At 35.1% G+C, this 24,400-nt stretch overlaps 1 protein-coding gene across 2 annotated transcripts in view; it reads right to left on the minus strand.

Annotated features, from left to right (window-relative positions):
* Window positions 1–6,955: 6,955 nt before the first annotated feature.
* LOC116173973 (insulin-like growth factor 2 mRNA-binding protein 1) overlaps window positions 6,956–24,400 on the minus strand; it is a 46,044-nt gene continuing 28,599 nt past the window's right edge. Inside the window, exons 3-8 of one of the 2 annotated variants that reach the window (XM_031491724.1) lie at window positions 21,168–21,348; window positions 14,096–14,298; window positions 13,730–14,037; window positions 13,396–13,682; window positions 13,105–13,350; window positions 6,956–10,920 (exon numbers count right to left, since the gene is read on the minus strand). In XM_031491724.1, coding sequence (XP_031347584.1) covers window positions 10,792–10,920; window positions 13,105–13,350; window positions 13,396–13,682; window positions 13,730–14,037; window positions 14,096–14,298; window positions 21,168–21,348 — 1,354 coding nt within the window. In that variant the 3' untranslated portion in view covers window positions 6,956–10,791. Of the gene's footprint in view, window positions 10,921–13,104; window positions 13,351–13,395; window positions 13,683–13,726; window positions 14,038–14,095; window positions 14,299–21,167; window positions 21,349–24,400 lie in introns of both variants that reach the window. The other variant, XM_031491723.1, reaches the window with a different exon arrangement.

Genomic DNA, 24,400 nt, shown 5'->3' on the forward strand with positions numbered 1-24,400 from the left:
AAGTTTACAAGTAATTGAATTCAAAAAAGTGATTCAAGAAAGTTTTTTGAATTCAAAAAAGTGATTCAAAAAAAGTTTTTTGAATTCAAAAAAGGTTTTCAAAAAATTTTCTTGATTTAAAAAGGATTGTTTAAAAAAAACAAAAAAATTTTAAACTTTTTTATTGTATTTATCAGTAGTTTAAATATAGATTCTCTTTTTAATTAAAAAAATTTCGTTTGCTTTCACAGTTTTCAATGTTATTTTTGCTGGGGGGGGGGGGGGCTGCCGAGTGCAGTTAGGGCAAGTACAATATTATTCTACAGATGAACAAATGAAATAAGTTTCTTTATTTGTATTACAAAGATCTTCTTGTAACAGTGATAACTTAAAAAATAAATAACTTGATACGTATGTTCTCAATTGAAGCTACTAGCAGTGATTGACTACTAGTAGCTACCTTAGTAATCCTCGATGACGGATGGACCGGAATGATGATGACGACAGCGCCGAATCACTCACCCCTACAACAATAAGATTATCCAGTAAACGTGTCCTACCTAAGATTTGTTGACAATTGCAGAGTTGACTAGTTCCTTCGGTCTTCGCATCGGAAGAGTGTCGTCGTTTTAGATAGCTAGCGATGGAGGTAGGTACTGCTTGAGACCGGCTAAAAAGTGAAGTCAGATTAAAAAATATCTTGTGATGGGTAAGTACGTATCCCAAAAGAGCTGAGATATTTATGAAATAAATCAGATCAAATCAGTTGAATTTGGCCTGTAGAATCCATAATTTCAAACAGTTCCAAGATTGGCCTACTAGTTCAAAAGTTACAGCCCTTTGAATTTTCTTTCGAAATTGGTTTCTAGTCTATAACTTTTGATTGAGAAGTCTGATGGAAAAAGTACGAATTGTTTTGGATTCTACGCATCAAAATTAATAAGAAAAAGTGTTTTCCCGAGAAATTTTGGTGTAGTCGATTTTTGGTAAAAAAGGAAGGTTGTACACTGCCTTTTTTGAGGATCGAAAAAAAAATTGTCTCAGAACGACCCGGAAAAAATTTCTTTGCCGTTTATGTAATTGCTTTCGAAATAATTATTATTCCGCAAGGCTTACATACATTTTATTAATTTCGAAGATAGATCCGTGATTCCAAATAAATATCTCTGAGGGGTGTTACATATAGCACGTAAAAAAATTGGGTGGTAGAGGGGATCAAAACAAGCACGTTTTCCAAATAAACCGAGGGTCCAACGTGTTTCGTTTAGGAACCACCTTAAAAAAAGTTGAGAAATTTGCATTTCATTAATTTTCATCTCAGCAACCATGAGAGTTACAAAAACTGATGGCACTAGGGTTTTGGGTATGCACTTTCCGAATTGGCAAAATTTTTTTCAAAATTCCTAGCACGAGAGAGCGCGCCCCTAAAAGGGGGTGCGACAAACATTTTTATTTCGACAAAATTTGGTATCTGGGGATTTTATAATTCACCTCGCCCTTAACTATAGGACCAACTCGCTTTTAAAATAACAAATTTTATCACCAATGGTTTTATATAAATCGCAATAAGTGCACGGTACTAACGTACGTGGCCGCTTTCAAAGAGCGAATGTCTCATTCCCATCGCATTATATACATACCTACTTCTTAAAATGCAGATTTGTGCAACTAAATCTGAATTCATTTGCTTACCTCATGCTAAAATAATATTACCTACCTACCTACTTTAAATACGTACACCGTTAATGAAAAATTCACCTTCTGCTGTACTGTAGAATGTAAAAAAGAAATTAATTTTTTAGAAGGTAGGTACTCTACCTACTTTTCCCAAATTATTGAGGCCTAAACTCTGGAAGGGATGTGCATGCTTGAGTCAATGTCTTCCATTCCACGAAATAGGACAATGTCTTGAATGGGGAAATGCGTTGTGTCTATAGATACAAAATGAAGGGCTGCCTTCTTTACGCCAATCTTTGCCTTTGTAATTTTTTTAATTTCCAGAGATGCGACGGTTTAAACTGTTTAAAAAAATTAAGGTTACCTGTACCCCAATGAGTGAAATGTGGATTTCTTTAAGAATTTTCGAAAATCATAAAGATGTAGCTCTAGCTGTCTCTATTTTTTCGTTAATGTCGCCCTTCTTAGAGAACTGGAAGAAAATAAAAGATTCGTTCTTTATGCAAATCTGAAACAAACGGCGAATAACCGCACGTCGTGATTTATTAAAAATTTACATTCAATTGCTCTGAATATTTAGTGGTGCCATGGAAATGAAATCGATCTTTCCAAAACCTTGTATCAAAAATTCAATACTTCGGTAATTCAAGTAGTTTTGAGGAGTTTTATATAGAATTGGCATAAGTTATAGGTGCAATAAAATTTTAACCAGTTGTTGCGGAGTCAAATGAGTGTAAAGTTAGAATGGATTTACAATTACTTCATATGCTACTTCGAAATTAATTAGTACAGAAAGTAATGCTGTTGGTTTTGTATGTGCAACTTTGAAAAACTAAATAAAATGGGAACATTCCTTAAGACTGGGAAACTGGTACAGACAGTATACTTCACACTGAATAGCTGAATGTAATTTACTACCAAGTAGATGTAGGTGTACCTGCAGTTACAGTGCACTAAATTGTTATTTCATTTCAATGCAAAAGTTAACACAAAGTAATTGGAGGCTGATTGATCGACTAGATTGTACTTTTTCCTACAGTCTGTGAGGGCAACAGACCAGGCCTGAAGAACACCCTTCATGTCCACCAAACAGTCCGTGCACTCCAACCTCGAGAACATCGCAAAAACGTACGCATTTACCAAATCCTTGACAAAGCTGTTGTGCTGTGAAATAAAAGTGATGTTATTTTAATGTCACAATTGAAACATGATGGGATGGGATGAATTTGTACCTACATAGCACTTTATGTGTAGTTCCAAAGAAACCGAACCTAAAATCCCTTCCTGGTTCCCTACTTGACGATGTAAGTGACATGACAGTAGTTCGAATTGAAAATAATTAATAATGAGAATTAGTGCCAGTGTAATCGGCAATTAATTTCAATGGAAGCTCTTTGTCAATTTATCTTAACAGAAGGTGAATAAGCAGGTCCATAAAGTTAACATGCACTCAAAGTGCTAATTTATTTAAGATAAGCTTTTTAGACATGAACATAAAACCGTACTTACCATTTACAGTGCAGAGAACTGCAACCAATGGAACAATAACGAGCAAGAAGAATTTCGTTGTGACCATTGCTAAATGTTGTGAATGAATGTCTAATGAAAAAAAATTGCTCTGATGTACAGTATTTGGGAACATTGGTTTTGTTATCCTATAACCACCACATCTAATATATCAGGAAATTTTTATTTGATTATAAACATAAATTAAATGATAAGAAGTTCAAAGGAAAACCTTAGTTTTTATTATTTACTGAAACGGAACTGGTAGTCACAAGTAATTCATTTTGGAAAGAAAGGATGTCTTTGTTACAAGCGGTTTCACTTATATTTTGATAAAGCTTACCAAGTGATAGGTTTTGAGGGAACCTCGATTACATGAAATAAGAAAAAACCACTTCCTGGCAGCAGTTACTAGATTTACCTACTGGTATATTTTAAAAAGAAAGGATCACCAAATACTCCTCGGGTCTTGTTTCGGCGTGTAATGTGCGTTCATTTTCATTTGAACCAATTTTTCTCAAAGAATTTTGAATATTTGTGTGTTACGCTATTCCATTGTAAGGAGAATTTTTATGTTTACCATTTGTTTGAATAAATCAGTATTTCTTTTGGTACCTGAATTGATTTGTACTCTTTTTACAACCTAGTAACTTTTCATTTTAGTGGCGCTCAACCATATTGGTAAGTGCAACGGAGGACGAAGTTCTAATGCCCAGAACCGACTACCGCTGTGACAGATCTCAAGCTTGTATTTTCTTGTTTAACCCTGAGCTAGTTGGCCGTTTATGCGGCGGGTTTGAGGAAACGCAACGCCAAATCTCCCAACCGTTATAACACAATAATGAGTGAACAACGTAATGTGATCAATTGTGCAATTAAAACCTTGAGGGTTTGTGACCCTAGTACTAAGGAATGAAAAGATTGGTGTAAAAACTAAAAACTAAAAAATCATCAATAACCAAAATCCAATCTGCCTTTGGGGATTAAGAAGTTTTTGCTTCAGTGTTGTTGCCATTTACATGTTTTGAATTAAGTCCGTTAATTAGGTACCTTTCGCCTTGCAGTGGCCCAACGTAATTATTTTTAAAGTAAAGAAATAAATGAAATTGTGGTACAACATCCCCCCCGTATTACTGCGGTATTGAATTACATATGATTAGTAATTTATACAAAATTAATTAAGAAGCTCACTCAGTGAGTTTTTCCTAAAGACACACTTTCACGTCTGGTCAACAACTAACGTGAAACTTAAGAGTTGACAGTTGAGTCAACAGGACTGGACGGTTATACAAATACAATATTATTCTTAGTCACACACTCACGCTTTCAAATTCTAAAATGGAATATTCCTTTAAAAACAGTTTTTGGCTACCTAACTATAGAAAAATTTCATAAACAAAATTGCTTCTTATGCATTTAACCTTTTGCGGAACATTAAAATCAGCTTGATACCATTTATCCACCTTTGGCGTATTTCATTCATCCGTTTTCAAAGTCCGTAAGGAATATGTAAATTTGTTTTGTAGCATTTAGCAGCCCTTGACATGAGGAACATGACGCCGGTTAGCTTCAATAGGCAATTAACAATGGACTCTGAAGGTCGCACAACACAGCTAAGCAGCGCGCTATCTTGACCTAGCTGATGATTGCACTGACATTCCAATTAAAAAGGTGTTAATCGGATTAACCAATATTTGAGTTGGGATGCGCTCAATTAATTATAACGATTGCCATTTAAATGTGTTGCAAAAACCCATCCGATTGGGCCGGGATGGGCCTTATCTCAAATGAGCGCTCTTAAAACTTTTGAATTTTGACACCAGTGCCGTATTTTTAAGACGCCTGGAAAAGACATAATTAATTAAAGAAGTTCTTGTCGAGCGTGATCGCCAAGACACGCCGTCGAGTAGGTTAAAACCCCCCTGGCATAGCCGAATTTTATACAAGGCCAGTTACGTTGTATAAGTACCGCACCCTATCTGTAGCTTTTCTTTTTCCTGCACAGTAATTGCTACCGCTCCGTTAATTGCAAGCTTGCTACGTTCCGTTTCATTAATTGTAAGCGGGAGGATATTGTCTCGCTTTCCTGCAATTGGTTTCCCATAGAAACAGTTACTGAATCTGATGACTTACTGTTCCCGCTTTAAGTTTGTTTTAGCCCAGTAGCTGCCCACCGCTTACCCTTTAGAATTCCGGGGACCGCCGTTTTCCATTCGCATTCCTAGAGCTTACCATCGGCCACCGCGAAGCAAGAGAGACCGAAAACTTCTGGTGGCGCCCGAAGCACTTCCGTTCCACAGTTTTCTGCCGCCGGTCCGTCGACTACCGCCACCGTTTATAGATTTTGACTTGTAAATTTCCGCTGAATGTTCCATTTTCTTACCTTCATTAAATTTCATTTTTGTAATTATACCGTTTATTTATTTTTTTTTAGTAAAGGAGGACCGAAGCTACCATTGGTGCGCGTGGCGTGAATGTTCGTCGCAACATATGAAATTAGCGTTTTGCCAAACTGGCCACTTTTGATCTCAAATATCTGGCGTTTTTGACCGAAAGATAACGGCATATTTTGTGTGATCATTTTTAAACGTCTATCACTGCAATGTTAGAAGTTTAATTTGAAGAAACCCTGAATTAGTGTCCAACTTGGTAAAAGCATTGGAATCTTTTAATTGAGCTAATATGGTTTCCACTTTTCCCATTGGAAATTGCGAACGTTGAACTGCTTTCTTTAGTTTAGTATAATCAACACATTGCATTTAACAGATTTAGCTGCTGGGCATCGATCCCCAGAAGGTCACCCACAGGTCACAAAACCGACATTTGTCACCACTTCCAATATTACCGCTTTGAAATGTGCCTTTTCCCCTATCTTGGCTACTGCGCCTACTTGGCCAGGCGCACCTGATGGAACTTTGGGACTTCCACTTCTTGAGGACACTGCACTCGACTCACTTGTCCACTAGATAGCTCCCTTGACTGCGATAGTTGTATTTCAGTTTGCTTAGCTCTCAAGATGCATGTTGAATAAGTTCCTCTTTTAAAGTGCCATAATTGCAATGTTCTGGGAGTAGACGCAAATTTGTGATAAATGCCTCGATTGACTCTCTTTTTGAACCATAGAGTTAAATTGAAACCTTTCAAAAATTGTATTTCCAGATATTTCTACGAGGAATCAGATATTTTTCAAAGCACTCTAAGGCTTGAATATAAGATTGAGGCTGCTCTGAAAATTGTAACAAAACTTTTTCAGGCTTTCGCCCATTATATACATCAAAATATTAAATGTTTCCTCTTCTGTTTTGGTCAGCTGAGTTGATACCCACACACTTCTAGAACCTCTTCCTCCATGCTGTCCATGTACCGGGAGTAGCAAAATGAAATTTATCTGGCAGGTTTACACTAACGGGAGTTGTGACATTAATCATATTTGAACCTGTAAAATTGTATTTGCAGCTGGTTCGTCTTGACACGCACATCCTTATGATGAATTTTTATTTAAACAAATTGCTCAAAAGAAAATATGCTTTCAACAAGATTTGTTACTTTTTACACCATTCCACTAAACAATACTACACCACTGGCCACCATGTTTGATCATTGGGTTAGTCAAATGAAAGAGTTAATAGAGAAACCAGTTTAGTTTTATTGCGTCCGACATTTGTAATATCACTTGTTAATGTTACCAAATCCAATACTCTAAAAGTAACACACGGAACAATTTTTCAGGGATCAGGCAATGGCTGAGACATGGGACTAGGTGGCAAATACAAGCAGAAAGGAAAGTCACATAAAGGGAACACTATTTATTGAACTGAAATAATTGAATTTTTTAAGTTAGTGTTACAAGTATGCCAATAAACTGTAAAAAGTGTATGACAGATATCGAAGGTAGGTATATATACATATTGTTTGTGTTTAATGCATGTAACCATAATTAGTTATTCATAATTATGCAACTTGAGATAATTCCAGTAATTAGTCGCCTACAATAACATAATAATTCGGCAAAGTCTCCTGAGTTAATTACCTGAGCAAAAATTTCATTACACCATTCCCAAAGTCCCGTTGCAAGGATTATGAAATAAATTCATATGGACACTACTAAACACATTCATATTACTATTACAGTTGACGTAAACACATCCAGAATTTTAATTATGTTTAAGTTTGACAAGATATTTCGATACAATTTCACTAGGTATATAATGTGGTACGTAAATAGAAATTAAAACTCTATTTGCACAGTGAAGATTATAAAATAAACCACAATGGACATACACAAAAGAATGGCACACTGACACAAGAATTTCGAGTAAGATTTACAAAAATTGTGATTTTGCTTAAAATAGTATTCTCCCAGTAAAATTTATCTTAAATTACTGCTACCCAAAGAAAAAAAAATGAATAACAAATTACTTTTTATAGAAACGTATTTAATTACTGAGGTAGTTTATTCTTAGGTCGGATAAGGTTAACTCATATTTGATTTAAGTATGTAATTTACAGACAGACAAGCTGTATTTTCAAGGTGCATTAGTTTAGTGCAGTGATGAATTTATCCGACACTAAGGCATTAAATCTACAACGGCTGGTTTGCAAGTCAGTCTCCGTCCAGCAACGTGTATTCTAAACTATAGCAATTGAAAAGTAATTGTACATTCAAGAAAAAAGGCGTAAATCTTTTTACCTGTTGAAATAACACATACTATAACTATTGATATAATTTTTGATTTCATGTACACCCATTAACATCATTAAGCTATTGTAATAATTACACCTTTGCATTTATGGTTTAGAATTAGGCCAGTTCTTTTTACTTAACAATGTTGCTTTAGAAAGATTATCTTAACAATTGGATACATCACGTTTGAATAATTTTAGAGAAACGATCAACAATTTTTACAACTGCAAAATAACAACATTGCTATAATATAAAGAATGCAGCCTAAAGTTTGAATAATATTCTACCAACTTATATGAAGTAACCATCAAATGCAATTTAAACTATATCTATCTTTTTTATTTTTCCTGTTTTGTGAATATATTTGAGCGAGAAAACGATCAATAACATGCAAAAAAAAACAAAATCCCGTGATAAAACTTTAAAATATATAAAAGTATATACTCTTTCTCACAATAATGCCCATGCTTCTTCTGCAATATACTATTAAGTATTAACAATAAAACGGGAAATACACCAATTGCGAACTGACAAAAAATAGAAACAAACGTCAAAACTATTCACAATAACAGGTTCGGTTAGGCACTATTTATTAGATTAACATATGTAATTATGTAGTATCCGTAACGAGATACGAATTTTAGCAGCAGTTACCTAACAACCAACGTAGTAAGTACCGACTGAAATATCGTGGTTGTGGATCGGCTGAATTTTGTAGGTATTTCTTAAAGCAAGTTGTGGCCTGCACCCCTCTGTCTGTTTTCACAGAATTATGAATGTATAAATGTAACAGGTCAGATTTTGACATGCAGGAGAGGTTCCACTATGTGTTGTATTGGCAAAATCTAGATATACAGTCACTAAATTTTTAATGTGGCGAATCAAAGTCTTACTTGGAGGGCCAAGAACGCAGCATAGATAGTTTTAATGTTTTGGAAACGGTCACAGTGGCCAACGAGAAGTTGAAACTTTCGTTTTATCAAATTAAAGTAAAGTATAAATAGAAGGACCGACTACTTATTGTTGGCCAAGGTGAGACGTCTCGGATGGAGATTTGTATGTCTTTAAATAACAATCATGTTTACTTTGGGGGGGGGGGGGGTATACAATTACATATAATAAATACAGCACAGAGTTGTTGTTAACTCTATTGTCCCAAGACTGTTGTTTTTTATACTTGAAAATACGGATGTGTTAGATTTTCGTTGGTCAAAATTTTGTTAAATATTTTATGTGAAATAAATGGATTGATCTAATTAGCGTAATGGTTAATTTAGAACTAGCATCTTTTTTTGTACTCGCGCAATTTGTACGATTAACTTGATTGTGTCCGAAAGAAAGTATGACTGTGCGGAATTGCACATTCCTGTTGTGTGCTTGTTAAGCCATAGTCTGCCCTTATAAATACATGTACCCTTGAAAAAATTTTAATTTTTCTAAAAATCTGGTAACATTTCGCACTTTGGCACACTTTAAAAATCTGTACAAATAATTTAATTTTTTTATAAATAAATATATATTATATAATATATCCATTTTTTTCACAAATTTCTAAATAGCGGTTTCGCTATTTAATCTTAAATTTTTAAAAATCTAACAAAAAATATCCTCCCCAACAAACAATTTTATCAAAAATAATTTTTTTTACAAGATGCCGGCTACGAACCGACTGGCCGCAAAAGGCCCTATCTATACCTCCCGAGTTTGTACTATCGTGGCACGACCAACCTTGACGCAAGATGGATCGGCCAATGCGAAGCTAAGCCTCACTCGTCTTATCTGGTAGTATTTTGTAACAATCACAGCTCTTTGTAGACACCTCGCGTACGCCTTTAAACAAACAATATAGTCACGGCGGTGTGTCTACAAAAAATTTTTTTAAGAAACATTTTGAACATTTTTTTAACAATCTCCTAACAATAATGTAATAGTTAAAAAATGTCTTCACATTCACACTCAAACAGTTTCGATTCTTGGTAGATGACCTAGAGTGAACGCCCGTCGTGTCGCCTTCACCGCGCACTTATAGTACACAACGAGCAAAATAAACGTCCAAGAATAGTTTTATTCACGCATTCACACCCGATAATTTAACAACAGCCACAATAATTCCAGCATGCGAAGCAGAAAGCAAACTTCTGTCCTTATCTTCTGACCTTCCGCGTCACACACTGCTTTAGAAATGTGCCGAGGAACTTTCTGGCCGTCTGGTTGGAATTTCTAATGGCCTAGCATTTCATGTGATGTGTTTTCTGTGTTATTCTGTGATCGAACGGCTCTAAGCTTTTTGTCGTTTTAATTTAGCAGTAAGTGTCGATTATTGGGCTACCAAGAAATAATGCAAATTGTTACTCCATTAAATTTCTTACAATCCATTAAGTCTTTGGTATTCTATTCCGTTGATTCTGTTATATATTTACTATTAATATGCACCATGAGATTGTGAAATATAAGTATTTAAATCTGTTATAAACTGAGGTTAATATGGTTGGGTTCTGTATATATGCGGAAATTTACTATGGTAAGTTATTTGTATCTAATAGATTTTTGATTTTATGAGGTAGATTGAAGTGTAGCAACACGCTGTTTAAGATACCATATTCCAGTTCCTCTCTTAACTTTCCACTAAAATATTATTAACAAAATTTAAAATTTTAATTTAATACCGAACAAATTAAATAAAAAGAAAATCTAACTAAGCGTAACAATCAATAAAATATTACTATCGTTATTATTATTCGCATTTTAAAACGTTGCGTTAGAAATGCACTTGTAGAGGTATTTAATTGGTTTTGAGGTAAATGCGATGTTTTACACTCACGCATTAAAACGAATGAGATAACGACGACGATACAATGATACTGCACTAGTGGAAGGCCTCGAGATGTTATGTACAATAAGGTATGCAAAAACGTGCGCATGAGGCAGTGAGCAGTAGAGATGCGTTATGGCTGAGGTTGTGGCAATGTTTCCGATGGTTCTCCGTGTTCTTTCGAGGACCGTCGACCTCGTTGCCTACCCTGAGGTGGTACCACCGATTGGAGCACCATTGCTCGTATACGTCGCTGAGCGGACTGTAATTTTATTGATCAAATTAATTGCCATCTTCACTGCTCCGTCATAACTAATATAGTGCAGTAAAATAGTCTCTGGTCATTTTAGGCCCATCACAAAATGAATAATTACAAACTCTATTACTAGGTATTTTTACAAATTGAGAAAATGACGTTTCTGTGGAATATCAATCTTCAGAAACACCCCTTGGCTAGTATCAGTTAGTGTCTGTTCAATCATAGTTCACAAAAATGAAAAGGTAAAACTTCCTAGCAAGGATTTTACTTACTTACAAGGGCTTTGAAAAACATGTCAAATCTCTATATAATATCTAAAGTATGTGCTGCCTAACCTCCGTAGAGTCAAAAATCGTAAGCCAGCCTCGGCAATAGCTTCAGCCTAAGCGTCATGTTCGAAGAAAGGTTTGATTTCTTCGATCAATAACGTGACCACCTTCTTCTTGCCCTGCTGAAGTGGTGTCGCATCCACTTATGGCATGGAGAAATATGAGTGACCTCCGATGTCTGGCGGTTTGACGCTGATGGGCCCAAATACTCAACTCTATAAAACTCTACCGTTACTAACTGATAGACAGCGCAAAGCCGAAACTACAGGGCGTAAAAAGCTGAAATTTGGCATGTAGGGTTGTAGGGGAGCACTAACAAAGGATTTCACGACCGGAACGGGAATTTACGTTTTAGTTGTTGCGGAAAATAATGACGTCTGGTCTCATTAAATGCAGAATTTAATGCCCTAATACAATCTAACCGCATTTTTAACTTCCACCACTTAAGCACAACTACGAGTGGAGGGGGGGGGGGGCTAGGATAGTCATATTGGGCAACAAATATTGCCGTTAAAACAATAAACCCTTTTGTAGGATTTTAACTGGGCTATTTGTAATAATCATACAAACTTTCCTTGCTTATATTGCATATTTAATCAAATGCCTTAAAAACCTATTGGGGGGTGTACAGAGCGTGAGCAGGGACCTAAGCAATACCTTCAAAAACTTGTTGAGAGTGCTTCGGTAATCAACATACTAAAAGTCTTGGTGCCTAGGTGGGTAGCCGAGGGGAGGAGGTGAGAGAAAGGTACAATTTTTTGAGTTTTCTGCTTGTATATTAAAAACGGTTCATCATAGGAGAAAATTAAATACAAATTCAATGAATTCTCTACAACTTTTATTCTTACCAATTTTTTCGAATTTGCAACCGCTACACGCTCTCAAAAAGTCAATTTAAAACAGTTTTTATTCCGCGTCTTTAATCAAACATGGTTTTGTATGGTCTAAACTGTTCATCAGAGATAGAAACTCTATTTAAAGAAGATGCAGAGAATTGCAGAGTTTCATTTTCCATTTTAAATTGCCTAACACAAGAAATGCAGTAGACCCTACGAAGTTCCCTCCATAAAACAACAATATGATATATTTTTGCGTGACCGTCATGGTTTTTGTTTGACAGTTCATTCATTATTTAGTTGAAGATGAATAAAAAATAAGGGAAACATTCACAAGCAAGTTACACTGTCAATGTGTTGAAAAACATGGAAGTTCCCAGCAATGAAAAATGAAAAGATTGACACTTTCGAAAGTTTCATCTGACGCTTGTTTTCAAAAATCAAATATATACTTCACTTCGATCCCACTCAAGATAAGCAAAAAGTAAACCTGCCATTCTGAGAACGTTCCAATCTTATAATACCAGTTCTGCCCCTCGCGAGTCGCGATGAACATTTGTTCAAAGAAATCCAAGAAATTTTATTGGGTGTGAAATATTGTGCTGTTAGGAAATGTTAAAATCAGTTAAGGTAAAGTAATGGGGACACCCAAAGCCAGATTTATAATGAGACAAGGTTTCAAGGGACACAACAAAAAAGTGTTATTTATACTTTGTACCCAATAAAGTTCTTGAATTGTACAATAAACGAACACATTTGACGAATTTCTTTCTTTAACCCTTATACCTACCCTCATACGCGTTTTGTTCGTAGTAAAAGGGTGATTACTATAATTCTCCATTATAATTCTTAAAATATATACCATAGTATTCCCAATTTGCAAAAAGATGATCCACTCAACAAATGTTGTAATTATTCATTTCCGATGGATTTAATATTGTTTTCTTTATTTTGCTATAAATTTTGTAAGCATATTTTAGAGGCGATTTTCGACGCTCCATGATAATTAAAATTGCACTTACTTGAACACTAAAGAATGGACCAATGATATGAACTATGGTTTCGTCTTCTTGAGGCGATGAACCTTGTTCTGGCAGTTTGATTACACTTCCAGTTACTCTTTGGAGTTCACGAACATTTTGGCCACCCTTACCGATAATACGACCAACCTGCGAACTAGGAACCATTATTTCAACAGTTAACCTTACATCATCCGATCCTGCTACGAATCCCTCTTCGCGCATTTTCTCAAATATTAAATACTGAGCCTGCAAATCTATGATTAGCGTTAAACTTCAGTTAAAAAAAATTACCTTCCACTGTGCTTCTGGGGACCCCACTATTGTTACTTTCCGTTCCGTTTGCGTATCTTGCGGTTTGCTTTCATCTAGTGGAGCGATTTTGACGGACGCGCCAGAAAAACGGATAATATTACGTATGTGTGACCCTTTAGTACCAATAATAGCACCGACTGCGTTATTAGGAATATATAAGAATGTTGTCTCCTGGCTGTCGCCCGCACCGGACGGCGCTCCTGCCGGATACATCCCTGGATATGGGGCTTGACCTGCATACAAACCCCTGGATCCGTATCCGATACCTGAACCAATATGTCAATTGCATGAAAGTAAAAAGTCTTACCACTACCTGCCGTAGCCATCATAGCCATGGGATGTAGACCTGGGAACATCATCGTCTGAGGTGCCATGGCCTGAAGGTCATTCTCATAACTCTGCCTAAGTTTAGCACTAATTTGCGCCTCCGATTTGCTCATATTATCGATGCTTCCCTTAACAGTAATGATACGCTCTAAATTAAAAGAGTTAATGTCGTTGATACTTGAAACGGTAATTTTAGTGTCGGTTTCTTGCATAATTCTTTTAATCGTGTTCCCTCCTTTGCCAATAATTCGTCCGATTAAGTTGTTATGAGCCAAAATTTTTAAGGATATTTCGCTAAAGGAAAGAACTGCGTAAACTAAAAGCTCACAAGATCCAAAAATTTACTTATTACCCCTTATTCGTGTTGTTTGCTTCTTGTTGCATTACTTCTAAAATACGCTTGCAGGCGTTCGTGCAATTTTCCGGATTCCCATATATTGTAATTGCTTTTTCTAACGATCCTACATTATCCTTACGGTGTACGTCTACTCGTGCTCTTGTTTGTTGCGTTATTTGTCTTATCGTCGAACCCTGCCTACCAATTATGGCCCCCACCTGGAATTATAAATAGCAAGCTTTAAAATCCTAATACATCTTGAAAAATAAAGCAAGATGCTTTAAATACTAGCAAATTTAGGTTTTGTTATAAAATGAATCTAATTTCCAAGCTGAAGGACACTACAGGTTACAGTATATGGTAAAAGGATCTACTGGCCGCGTAAATTTACAATCCTTTAAAATGTAAAAAATGGTTCATTAAGAGTAGGTGACATGAATGGCATATATAATTATGGAATTCCGTAATATAAGCGGTAATAAAACTTTCCAAATTTGGTAACACGGCTTTCATATAGACATTACTAGTTATTAATACACAGGTAGGTTCCACGTACAACAAGCAAAAAAAGAGATTTCCAAAGATCAATGGAACTGCCAGCCGAAGAATTATTTTGTAAATTATAAACAAGAATGTAATCACTATAAAATGTTTCACGTCCTTCACAGTAAACATAAAAGCCAGCACAAAAGGTGCTAAATAGGAACGGGCAAAACCAGGAATGGAAAGCCATAAAATAGGTAGGTACTGCCCAATACACATAAGAACATGGAATTTGTTTTTATTCGATGCCTAGAGCCAAATAATAAATATTGATATGCTATAAGCAGGAAAAGTTTTAGTCCTATTTGGGGGTAAACATTCTTATAACAATTTCAGAAAATGATTCTTACGCCACAAAGGCTTGATGACTTGATGGGGGAAGTATATAAGCGACGTTCATTTAAAATAGCCTTAATTTTTTCGTAAAATTAGGCGTTATGTATAAATTTAGGTAAATTCAGTAAACCCCAATTGAAAATAGTGAATATACCTATGTATATGGGTCTTTAATGGCTGGTAGTTAATGGATATAAATTTGGAGGATGCAGCCTCATTGTTTTTAAAAATCTATTTATATGTATTAAAGCTTGCGGTAAAATATTACATTACGTTTCATTGGTCCCAAATCTTCCATAATTAGTTATCTTAAATTAGTTCTTATTTCCTAATTTATTAGTAGACATATTTTAGTTGTTAGTGATCATGCCAAAAGCTTTAACAAATATAATTAGATTTTAAAAATAAGTAAGTTGCATCCCCGCAGTTTCTACCTATGTATTAGTCATTTAAGATTTGCGCACAGATAAAAACAAAGGTAGGTAAATCAAATTCTCATACGCAGATTAGTATTTTGTCCAATTTCTTGTGTGTACAGGGGAATGAAATAGAAAGTTCACAACTTTAATCATACCCTGTTCCATTTAGCCCTCTTATTACTCTGAATAAGGTAAGGAACAATGCTGAGTTTTATCCCATTGAGACACGTATTTTGCTGTATCCTCAAAACTGCTGAATAAATGTAAAAAATGGATGTAACGTTTTCGCAAAATTCGTTCATCTCTACACTTGAGTCACAGACTTAAAGCTCTTTAATATTAGAATTTTAAATTTAAAAAATCGCAATATACAAAGGTAATTGTATGTTTTTGAAGTTATAAAGCCAATTAAACATTTAATGAATTACTTATCAAGGGGTAGTTTTTTTTTAATTTTAAATTTCATGATGTGGAACTCCATCAGTGGTGAAATCAAGAATTCACCGTAGGAATAAAACCTACCCCTTATAAAAAGTACATTAATCCATCAATCCCCACGTCCTGAAAGGTCTTATCTATTTCAAAATCTGATGACAACAAAAAATTAACCTGAAGTACCTACAAATTTTCAAAGGCTTTTAAATTTCGTCAACAAGAAAATTTGCTCAACAAACGGATAAGGCGTAGGTAACACAAGCTGTGTTTTTCTTTGTAGTATGTATGTTGATTGTTAAGGGAAAACGTTTATTTTACATCTAGAAATGTCCTTATTAACTATAATATAAATTATATTAGACCGACAGATTTTGTGCGATGATTAAGTAAACGCCTGTAACCGCAATTTTCTCTTTACATAGGTTAGAAGTAGCGTATAACCGTATATGATAGGTTTTTCACATTCGTTCCTGATATTCTATTATGCCAAAGCTCCATTGTATTGTGAATATTGAGCTCATTATCATTGGATTATAATAATACAGAAACAAGCTTTTTAACACCATGTACCGACGACAAGAAAGCAGGGAAACAAATAACATGAAGAAGACAAATTCCCAATGCACCATATTTAATGGGTAAAGTCCGTAAAGGCGGTGGCACCGAAGTAAAGAATTTAGAATGGAATCAAGAAAATCAGGAAATTTCCAAAAAGGGGATAAAAGACAGTTCTTGATCAGAGTATAGGTAAGCTATGTGACTACTAATAACTTCAGATTTGTGTAAAAGATCATAATGGCAGTTTTTCCAATATTATATTCAAAACCTAGGTCGAGAGTCGTGGAGACCGACAAGAAATCCAAATTCCAACTTTTTAGGGACAAATTATCCAAATAATTTGGATTGTTTTCGTCAAGATATCCAATTTTTATCGACAAATTATCCAAATCCAAATAAAGCGACAAAGTATCCAACCAATTTGGAAACTCCGATTTGGATATCTTGTCGGTGGCGCGACAAGATATCCAAATATCGATTTTTTTTAGACAAGAAATCCAAATTTTTTGGACAAAATATCCAAAAAGTTCAGAAATTTTTTGACAAGATATCCAAACTTTTTTAGACAAGAAATCCAAATTTTATTTAAGCCTTTAATCACATATGAACCTTGTGCAGTACGAAACATTTCAGTTTCAGTGTTAAAGCACGCCATAGCATTTATGTTTTAATACAGCGTCAAAGAATTAGGGCCTAATAAATGAGTTCTTTCATTTCATTTCATTTTTATTTTTCGTAAAAAACAATGTACAATTGTATTACAACGTCAGACTAACAAACATTTAATAGACAATAACATTTTCACATACAGAGAGGTACTCGCCTTCATTGTAAATAACATTGGTCGCTAGGAAACGTATTTTAGTTTTGAACTGCTGCAGTGATCGGCTACTTTTTATCGTTTAGGGTAATAAGTTATAGTAAAATATACTGCGGTATGTCGGTGATTTTTTAAAAAAAGAGTGTTTCGGTTTGGGCAGATAAATTATTAAACTACACTACACTATTAAACGCTGTATAAAAACATACTGAATGCTAATTGCTATGCCGTGTTTTAACACTGAAACTGAAATGCTGATACGGAATTTTTTGTACCACACAAGGTTCATGCCTGATTAAAATTATAATTAATAAGTACTTTTAAAGCTCAGCACTTTGACAAGCACAAAGCTCTCACGCTGAAAACAACTACTGTTAAAAACATATATGTAATGATCAAATACACGAAAAAGCGGCGTACCTTTATCTATTTGAAAATTGGATATCTTGTTGAAAACTTTCCAAACTTTTTGGATTTCTTGTCTAAAAAAGTTTGGATATCTTGTCAAAAAATTTCCGAACTTTTTGGATATTTTGTCCAAAAAATTTGGATTTCTTGTCTAAAAAATATTTTGTCGCCACCGACAAGATAATCCTAAAAAGTTGGAATTTGGATTTCTTGTCGGTCCCGAGAGTCGTGTACATCAAGTAGAAGAAGATCACAATTTGGAGAAATTTAAATCCAGACCAATTTTATCTGTTAAATTGATAACTTTTTCAAAGTCAGATAAGAGTACTTCGGCATAATTAACTAAACTTCGGTCATCTAAATACCAAATATTAAGATAAAGTTCTAAAGATGAAATAATTGATTAAATTAATTGCAAGACTTAAAATCATGTGGCTACTGGAACATTCTGTTCATTAACTATTAGAGAAAAGTCTCCTGGTCTGAAAGAGCCTGGGAAAAGAAGTTCGCGAGATGGGGAAGGGTGTTTTTTTCTGTCCGAGTATAATAAAGACATGGAATTCGAAACAGAATGATAATAAATGGCAGGTTATATACGATAGTTTTAAAGCAAGCATTTTCGCCTAGAAAAAATGATGATTTATTGGGGTTTAACTGTGCCTGCATTAATGTATTTACAATTGCAATTATAAATATCTGAGAAGTAAATATAATTGAGCATTTTTTATTTAAAATAAAATCTACAAAAAAACCATTTCTCGCACATCAAAAATTTTCACTAATAAAATAATTTGACTGTAATGCATTCATCTCCTAAATTTCCATCAATGTCATTAGGACATTGTTCCTTGAGTATTGTCAGTACGCCTTATCACAAACAATATACTCGAGATCCAAAATTGTAATTTTAAGATATTAATATCGCCTCACAGCTCAGCCTATTGTATCTTATGGATCATTCACAACTGGCCCACCTCCATAAAATATACAAATATGACGAACCGTTCAGGCGATACGTAATTTGAAAGCTCATTCATTATCTAACAACGCCTAAAATTAATTGATTTCCATCGAGTGGATAGATGGTCATTTCGAACAGTAAATTTTAGATTCAACTATCTATAAATCCCATTTTTTGGTAACAAAAACGACACAAATCAAAACTAGAGGCACTACTCGTTAAATATTCTTCCAACTGTATCATAAGGCCTTACACGTAATTCAATTTTTTTAAGAAGGAAGTTCAAAATTAAAGGTTCCCATTCATATTTTAAGTTCAGTGCCAAAAAGAAAAAAAATATCAACATAGGAAGAGTAAGGATGCTCAAAAAGCCATGGTGTTAACTTCCAGTCCTTACAAAAAAGATTTAGAAAGACTGAAACAGAAACAAGAACGGTGGAGCCTAGTATAGCATCTGAGGAAAAATTTCAAAACACAAACCGAAGAAACGATGGATATTGCGTTTGATTCGGAAGAATAGTATTGCTTTCTTTGCGGAGAGCCGAGAGGAGAATATTGAGGATATGGTACGTTGTCGACAATGTGGCGAGCAATAGACACACGAGTCATGTACAGGATGTGATGACGACAAATCCAGAAAATAGTTCATTTGCGACCTTTGTCCGTATTAAATTCATTTGCCTACAGATTGTTAAAATTCAGTACTGCACCTACTGGTAGAAATGCGACTAATGGTCATCAAAGTAGATATAAATCTAAATAAGAGGTAACTAAAAACCTAATCCATCGCATATTGATCTAGCAAAATCGGGCATAGAATATTTTTTTATTATACCTGGATCACAATCTCCGTTTTAAACACTCAAATGCGTGCGAAAAAGGGCCTTTAAAACACACGTGCTTTAAAGTTGCTAAGTAACGATACTTCAAGTATGACTTTTGAAACTGTCATCTGGATGAAATAAAAAATCCTCTTAGGTCGCTTTCTGTAAATGCAGAACATTCTTTGGCTTTTGTACCTATCCTTTGGTTGAAGCTTTCACAAACGCGCGTAATTTAGGGTATGCTTCCAAATCTGTTCCACTTTTTAATCGCAGCATTGCTTTAAAGTTTTGAATGAATGCACCAAAATATAGAAGATTTAAATACCTTTGACATTTCCTTCATATATTCCAGCATTATGGATGCATTTAAGACTTTATTCGTAAGTAACTTCCTATTTCATCCATGGAAACAACTTTTCATATTCTTTATAATAGGCTTTACTGGAGTTGGATTTTACACCTACCAACGTGTGTTTAGATTTTACAACAATCGATTTAATGGACGGTGTATTATCTTTTTCAACGGAAATCGTTTAATTCACAAAGACGATGATTTTTATAAGCAAACGTCAAGTGACATTTCCATGGCAATCGTGAAATTACGAACACCCAGCCCACTTAATTAGACATGTATTCGAGTATAACGTCAATATGACTTCATTGTATTTCCTATTTTTAAATTATACTGCAGGTATAATAAAAAATACTATAAGATACACGTGTATAATTGGTCTTTAAAGCACTTGCAACGTTAAAGGCACTCCGCTTTGCGTCGTGCCCTTAAACTCGTTGCGCGTGCTTTAAAGACTTGATTATACACTTGTATCTTAATATACTATTTAATGGTATGAATATTGTGTGGACAAGAATAAACACGCATAGGTACGTTGCACAAGGAAACTGTAACTGAAGCTGAGGTAACGTAATTTTAATTAGTTGTAAACAACCCCCGCCCTGCTAAACAAAATTTTGCACACGATTCGTGCAACACCTAGGAGTAAAGTGGCGCCTAACTGTCGGAAGAGTTAATATGTAAACATGCACGATAAACGTGAACAAACACTGATAAGGATGTAAAAAAAACGACAAGTAAATCTCTAATCAAAAGCTTGCGGATGTAGAGAAATAATCTCGTAAATGAGAACGTGAGAGTACCAGTGCGTGAAATATATAGGAGTAAGAAAAGAATGGATTACCTAGATGTGAAAAAGTTGTTAAAAACAGGCAGATCCAGATACAGACCAGACAGATTGCTATCGTGGTTATGAAAAAGGAGTGTTTTCGAATGCGACAGAGTGAAGTTTATCGTCAACCAAAGAAAGTAAAATGTTTATAGACTATTCCGATTGTCCAAACAACCAAGAATTATTTCTATTTTCATCAGATGTCCACGAATAGGTACCTATATCATACTGTGTACGAAAGGAACTGCATGTTTTAATCGCGAGGATGCAATTGCTTTCAGTGACTACCATTGGGTAAAATCGTTTCGCAAAATATAGTAAGGTTTCTCAAGTAATTCTAAAAACGACCTACCTACACCTTGAAATTGAAATGGTCTCCTGATTTTATTATTCACTTCAGTTTTAAAAACATTGGAAGAGAAAAAATGTTAAGATTTCGATAGATATGCATAGTGAATTGGGCATCAATAGCATTCCAATATACACTCTTACTATAACTGTTTAATTATGTAAAAAAAATGTAGTCATGAAGGCTCAGGCGTGGGTTTTTGTTAGAAAAAGAAAATGTTATTTGAAAAAAGAGATTCGCAAATCCTTACCATATCACTCTGAACAAGTATACGAAGTGGAAAATCCGTCTGTCGACTTTGGCCGGGAAGATTTCCGAAAGGAGCTCCGCCGGGAATTCTCGGACCTCGGCGGCCTCCCCTTTTATCCATCGCTAGCTCCACCTTGATTTGGTTTCCATCCAGCTGAACACCATTGAGGTGCGTCACAGCCCTACAAAAAACATTTTCTTTACATACTGAATTTTCTTCACGCCAATAATTTTACTATTCTTTTATTTCAAAAACGTGTTTGCGTCATCAATGAAGGATCGTAGGAAAACTTAACCTTTTGCGATTATTTAAATTTGGAAAATTGGTCAATTTGAGATAAATCTCCATAATTTCATGCTTTTTTTTCGTTACAAAGGCTAGTGGACAAGTATTAGATTTATACAGCTTTATGCATCGCTCAAACAGCATCAAACGCAGAATTTAGTGGCGTTTTCCATGCACTCGACAACACTGTTTGAGGTGGGGTGCAAAACGGGTGGTTGAGACGATGTATTTTTACGTCCACACTAACAAGACTGAACGGAAATTAGATTCGATTGTTTTTTGGTTAATGTGCATCGAAATAAAAAGAATCATATCACTAGCATCTTTTGAGTTATATGGAAACCCGTGGATATTGAATTCTTCTGACAATGGGTATTGCTGCAAGTGGGAATTTTTCTTGATTACAATGGGCTCGATTTCGGTGGTTAATTTCACTTGCAAGTGGAAATTTACTTCGAAGAGTCTCTAACCCGAACTCTAACCATAAGGCCAATTGAACTGGAACTATCAACAGTTTTAGTTACAATTTCGCTACTGTACTATTTAATTAAACGTCTCCTGATGTGATTTGGTTAATTCGCTACAAATCCGACACTGTTTTTCTTTAAAGCGTAATGGTGACACGTTCAGTCACCACATTTACTTTCGCATTCGAAGGAAGTCTTTCTTGTATTTAGGTTTATAATTTTACACTTAAGAATTTTAAGTTCCTTTTTAATTCAAATCTTGCGATCTCTCCCCGATGGCTGCCAGACCTCATCTATCCATTTTTCCAACTTTGAATGATCCCCTAATTAATTACTGAATGATTTTTTTACGCCAACAATGACGAATTAACTTCAAAATGCCGATGTTTAAGTTTTTAATTGGTTAATGTCTTTATTTCCACCAACCCTAACTAATTTTAAAGGTCGTTAATCACCTCTTTCCCGAAACATTAACTGAAAAATTTCAACGGTGTGTTTATCGCACGGTTATTAAGAAATGCAACTTTATTTGATTCAACACACAAACTTCGAGGCGCTAATAGTATATTACATACCAAGGGCTTAAAGTGTATAGTGTTTATTGTTTTAATCCCGAAGGTGCCCGAAACGTAGTTGAAGGCAACAACTACTCGATAACGGTAATAATAAGTATAGAATATGGTGCAAGAACCAAAATGTGCACATATAAAGGTAAGGTAACCATTAATAATTCAATTGTTTCATGTTTCAGGGTGTACCATCACTTTTTAACCCTCGTCGCGTTTGGCGCCCTTAAATGAATGACAAAACACGTTGATTTAGTCCACACAGTACAAAAAATAACTTAAAAACAACAGCCCCATTGAAAATTACTATATTACGTGGATGTCACACATATTTCGTTGACCTACACCATTTATTTAAACAATGCCTACACTCAACCAGATAAATTTTGTACGTTCATCACCCGATGTCAGTCAACAAACAATAGACTCTATTGTTTCTCGAAGCCTATTGAATAGAGATTCCGTTTTTTATTGCATAATACCTAAAAGTACCTAACTAGGATGTTTTTTAGAGGTTTGTTATTCGGATTGGCAATAGTGACCGCTGATTTGTACTCGGTAAGGTTTGCCATTTCATCATAAATAGACTTACTTACCACCAGGAGCCAAAAATAAGATTGCTTTTGATCCTCAATTTTCCACAAAATTGTGTTCGGCGATGGGGCTCATTTTTTTGTTGAATGAGTACGCCAATAAACAAAATTGCTGAATTTGGAGTGAAGAAAATCCAAAAGCCATTTTTGAGTCTCCGTTAAATCCATAAAACGGAACGTTTGGTGTGATTTATGGGCTGGTGGAATCCTTGGCCCCTATTTCTTCGAAAATAATCTTAGTCAGAACGTGACAGATAATGAAGAGCGCTATAGGTCCATGGTTACTGACTTTTTCGTTGAAATGAGTTGAAAATTGAATGGCGTCAATGTGGAAGAGTTTTGGTTTCAACAAGACGGTGCACCATGCCACATAGTGCGGGAAACCATCAATTTATTGCAGGAAGCGATGAGCGCATAATTTCACGTAATGGACTTGTGAATTGACCTTCATGATATCACACCTACGGATTATTCCTTTAGAGTTTTGTATGGTTGCCAGTCCTTTTGCCCGCCCGTTCGTCTGTGTTCGGTATAACAGATATAGCATTTAATTTTTTCCGTCGTCTTTTTAAAAGTGGCCGATCATGTTGAAATTTGGTGTACAGGTACACATTATGATAGGACGCTATTGATGTTCATCAGGAAGCTGGCTCAACAGAAACAAAAGTTATAGGAAAAACTGCGTCAAAATCGTTATTCATGCACAGAGATCGTAGGAAAAAAAGGCCAAAAGCATTATCTTAATCCCCAAGACATGAATTTGATATAGATCGAAGATGCAAGGTTAAAATTAAAAAGTGATGGTAATACTGGAGATCATTGGATATTACATTGTATCAGTTTATTTTCTGTGGGGATATGTGAAGTCGCGAGTCCAAAGCCCAAAGGTTGAGAATTGGACTTCCAGATTACGCTTTCATTCGAGCCGCTAGCCGTGGCGCCCATATGCCCGAAAGTTTATTTAAACACTAATGCCTTAAAATTATCTTTGCAATAAAGTCAATACCATGGCCATTACTATTATTTTTATGTGTTTTGACTTTAAAGTTCTATACCTCTAAAAAAACACCCTTTACAATAAGAATCTAATACAAACGAGAACTAGCTTAACTATTGTTGTCTCGTAAACCTACGAAATAGCGACACATGTACCTATACCAATTACCTATAGATGTACAGGGTGTAAATCGAAAAGTGGAACATAGGCGTTTAACATGGGAAATTACTTTTCCTTTGCGCAAACGTTTCCTTTTTTACGCAAAAATACTTCAAATAAAAGTTATAGATATGATAAAAGAAAAATATAGTCCATGGCTACTTAG

This window comes from Photinus pyralis, unplaced genomic scaffold, assembly GCF_008802855.1.
Source record: "Photinus pyralis isolate 1611_PpyrPB1 unplaced genomic scaffold, Ppyr1.3 Ppyr1.4_LG6, whole genome shotgun sequence".
In the NCBI taxonomy this organism is placed as follows: Eukaryota; Metazoa; Arthropoda; class Insecta; order Coleoptera; family Lampyridae; genus Photinus; species Photinus pyralis.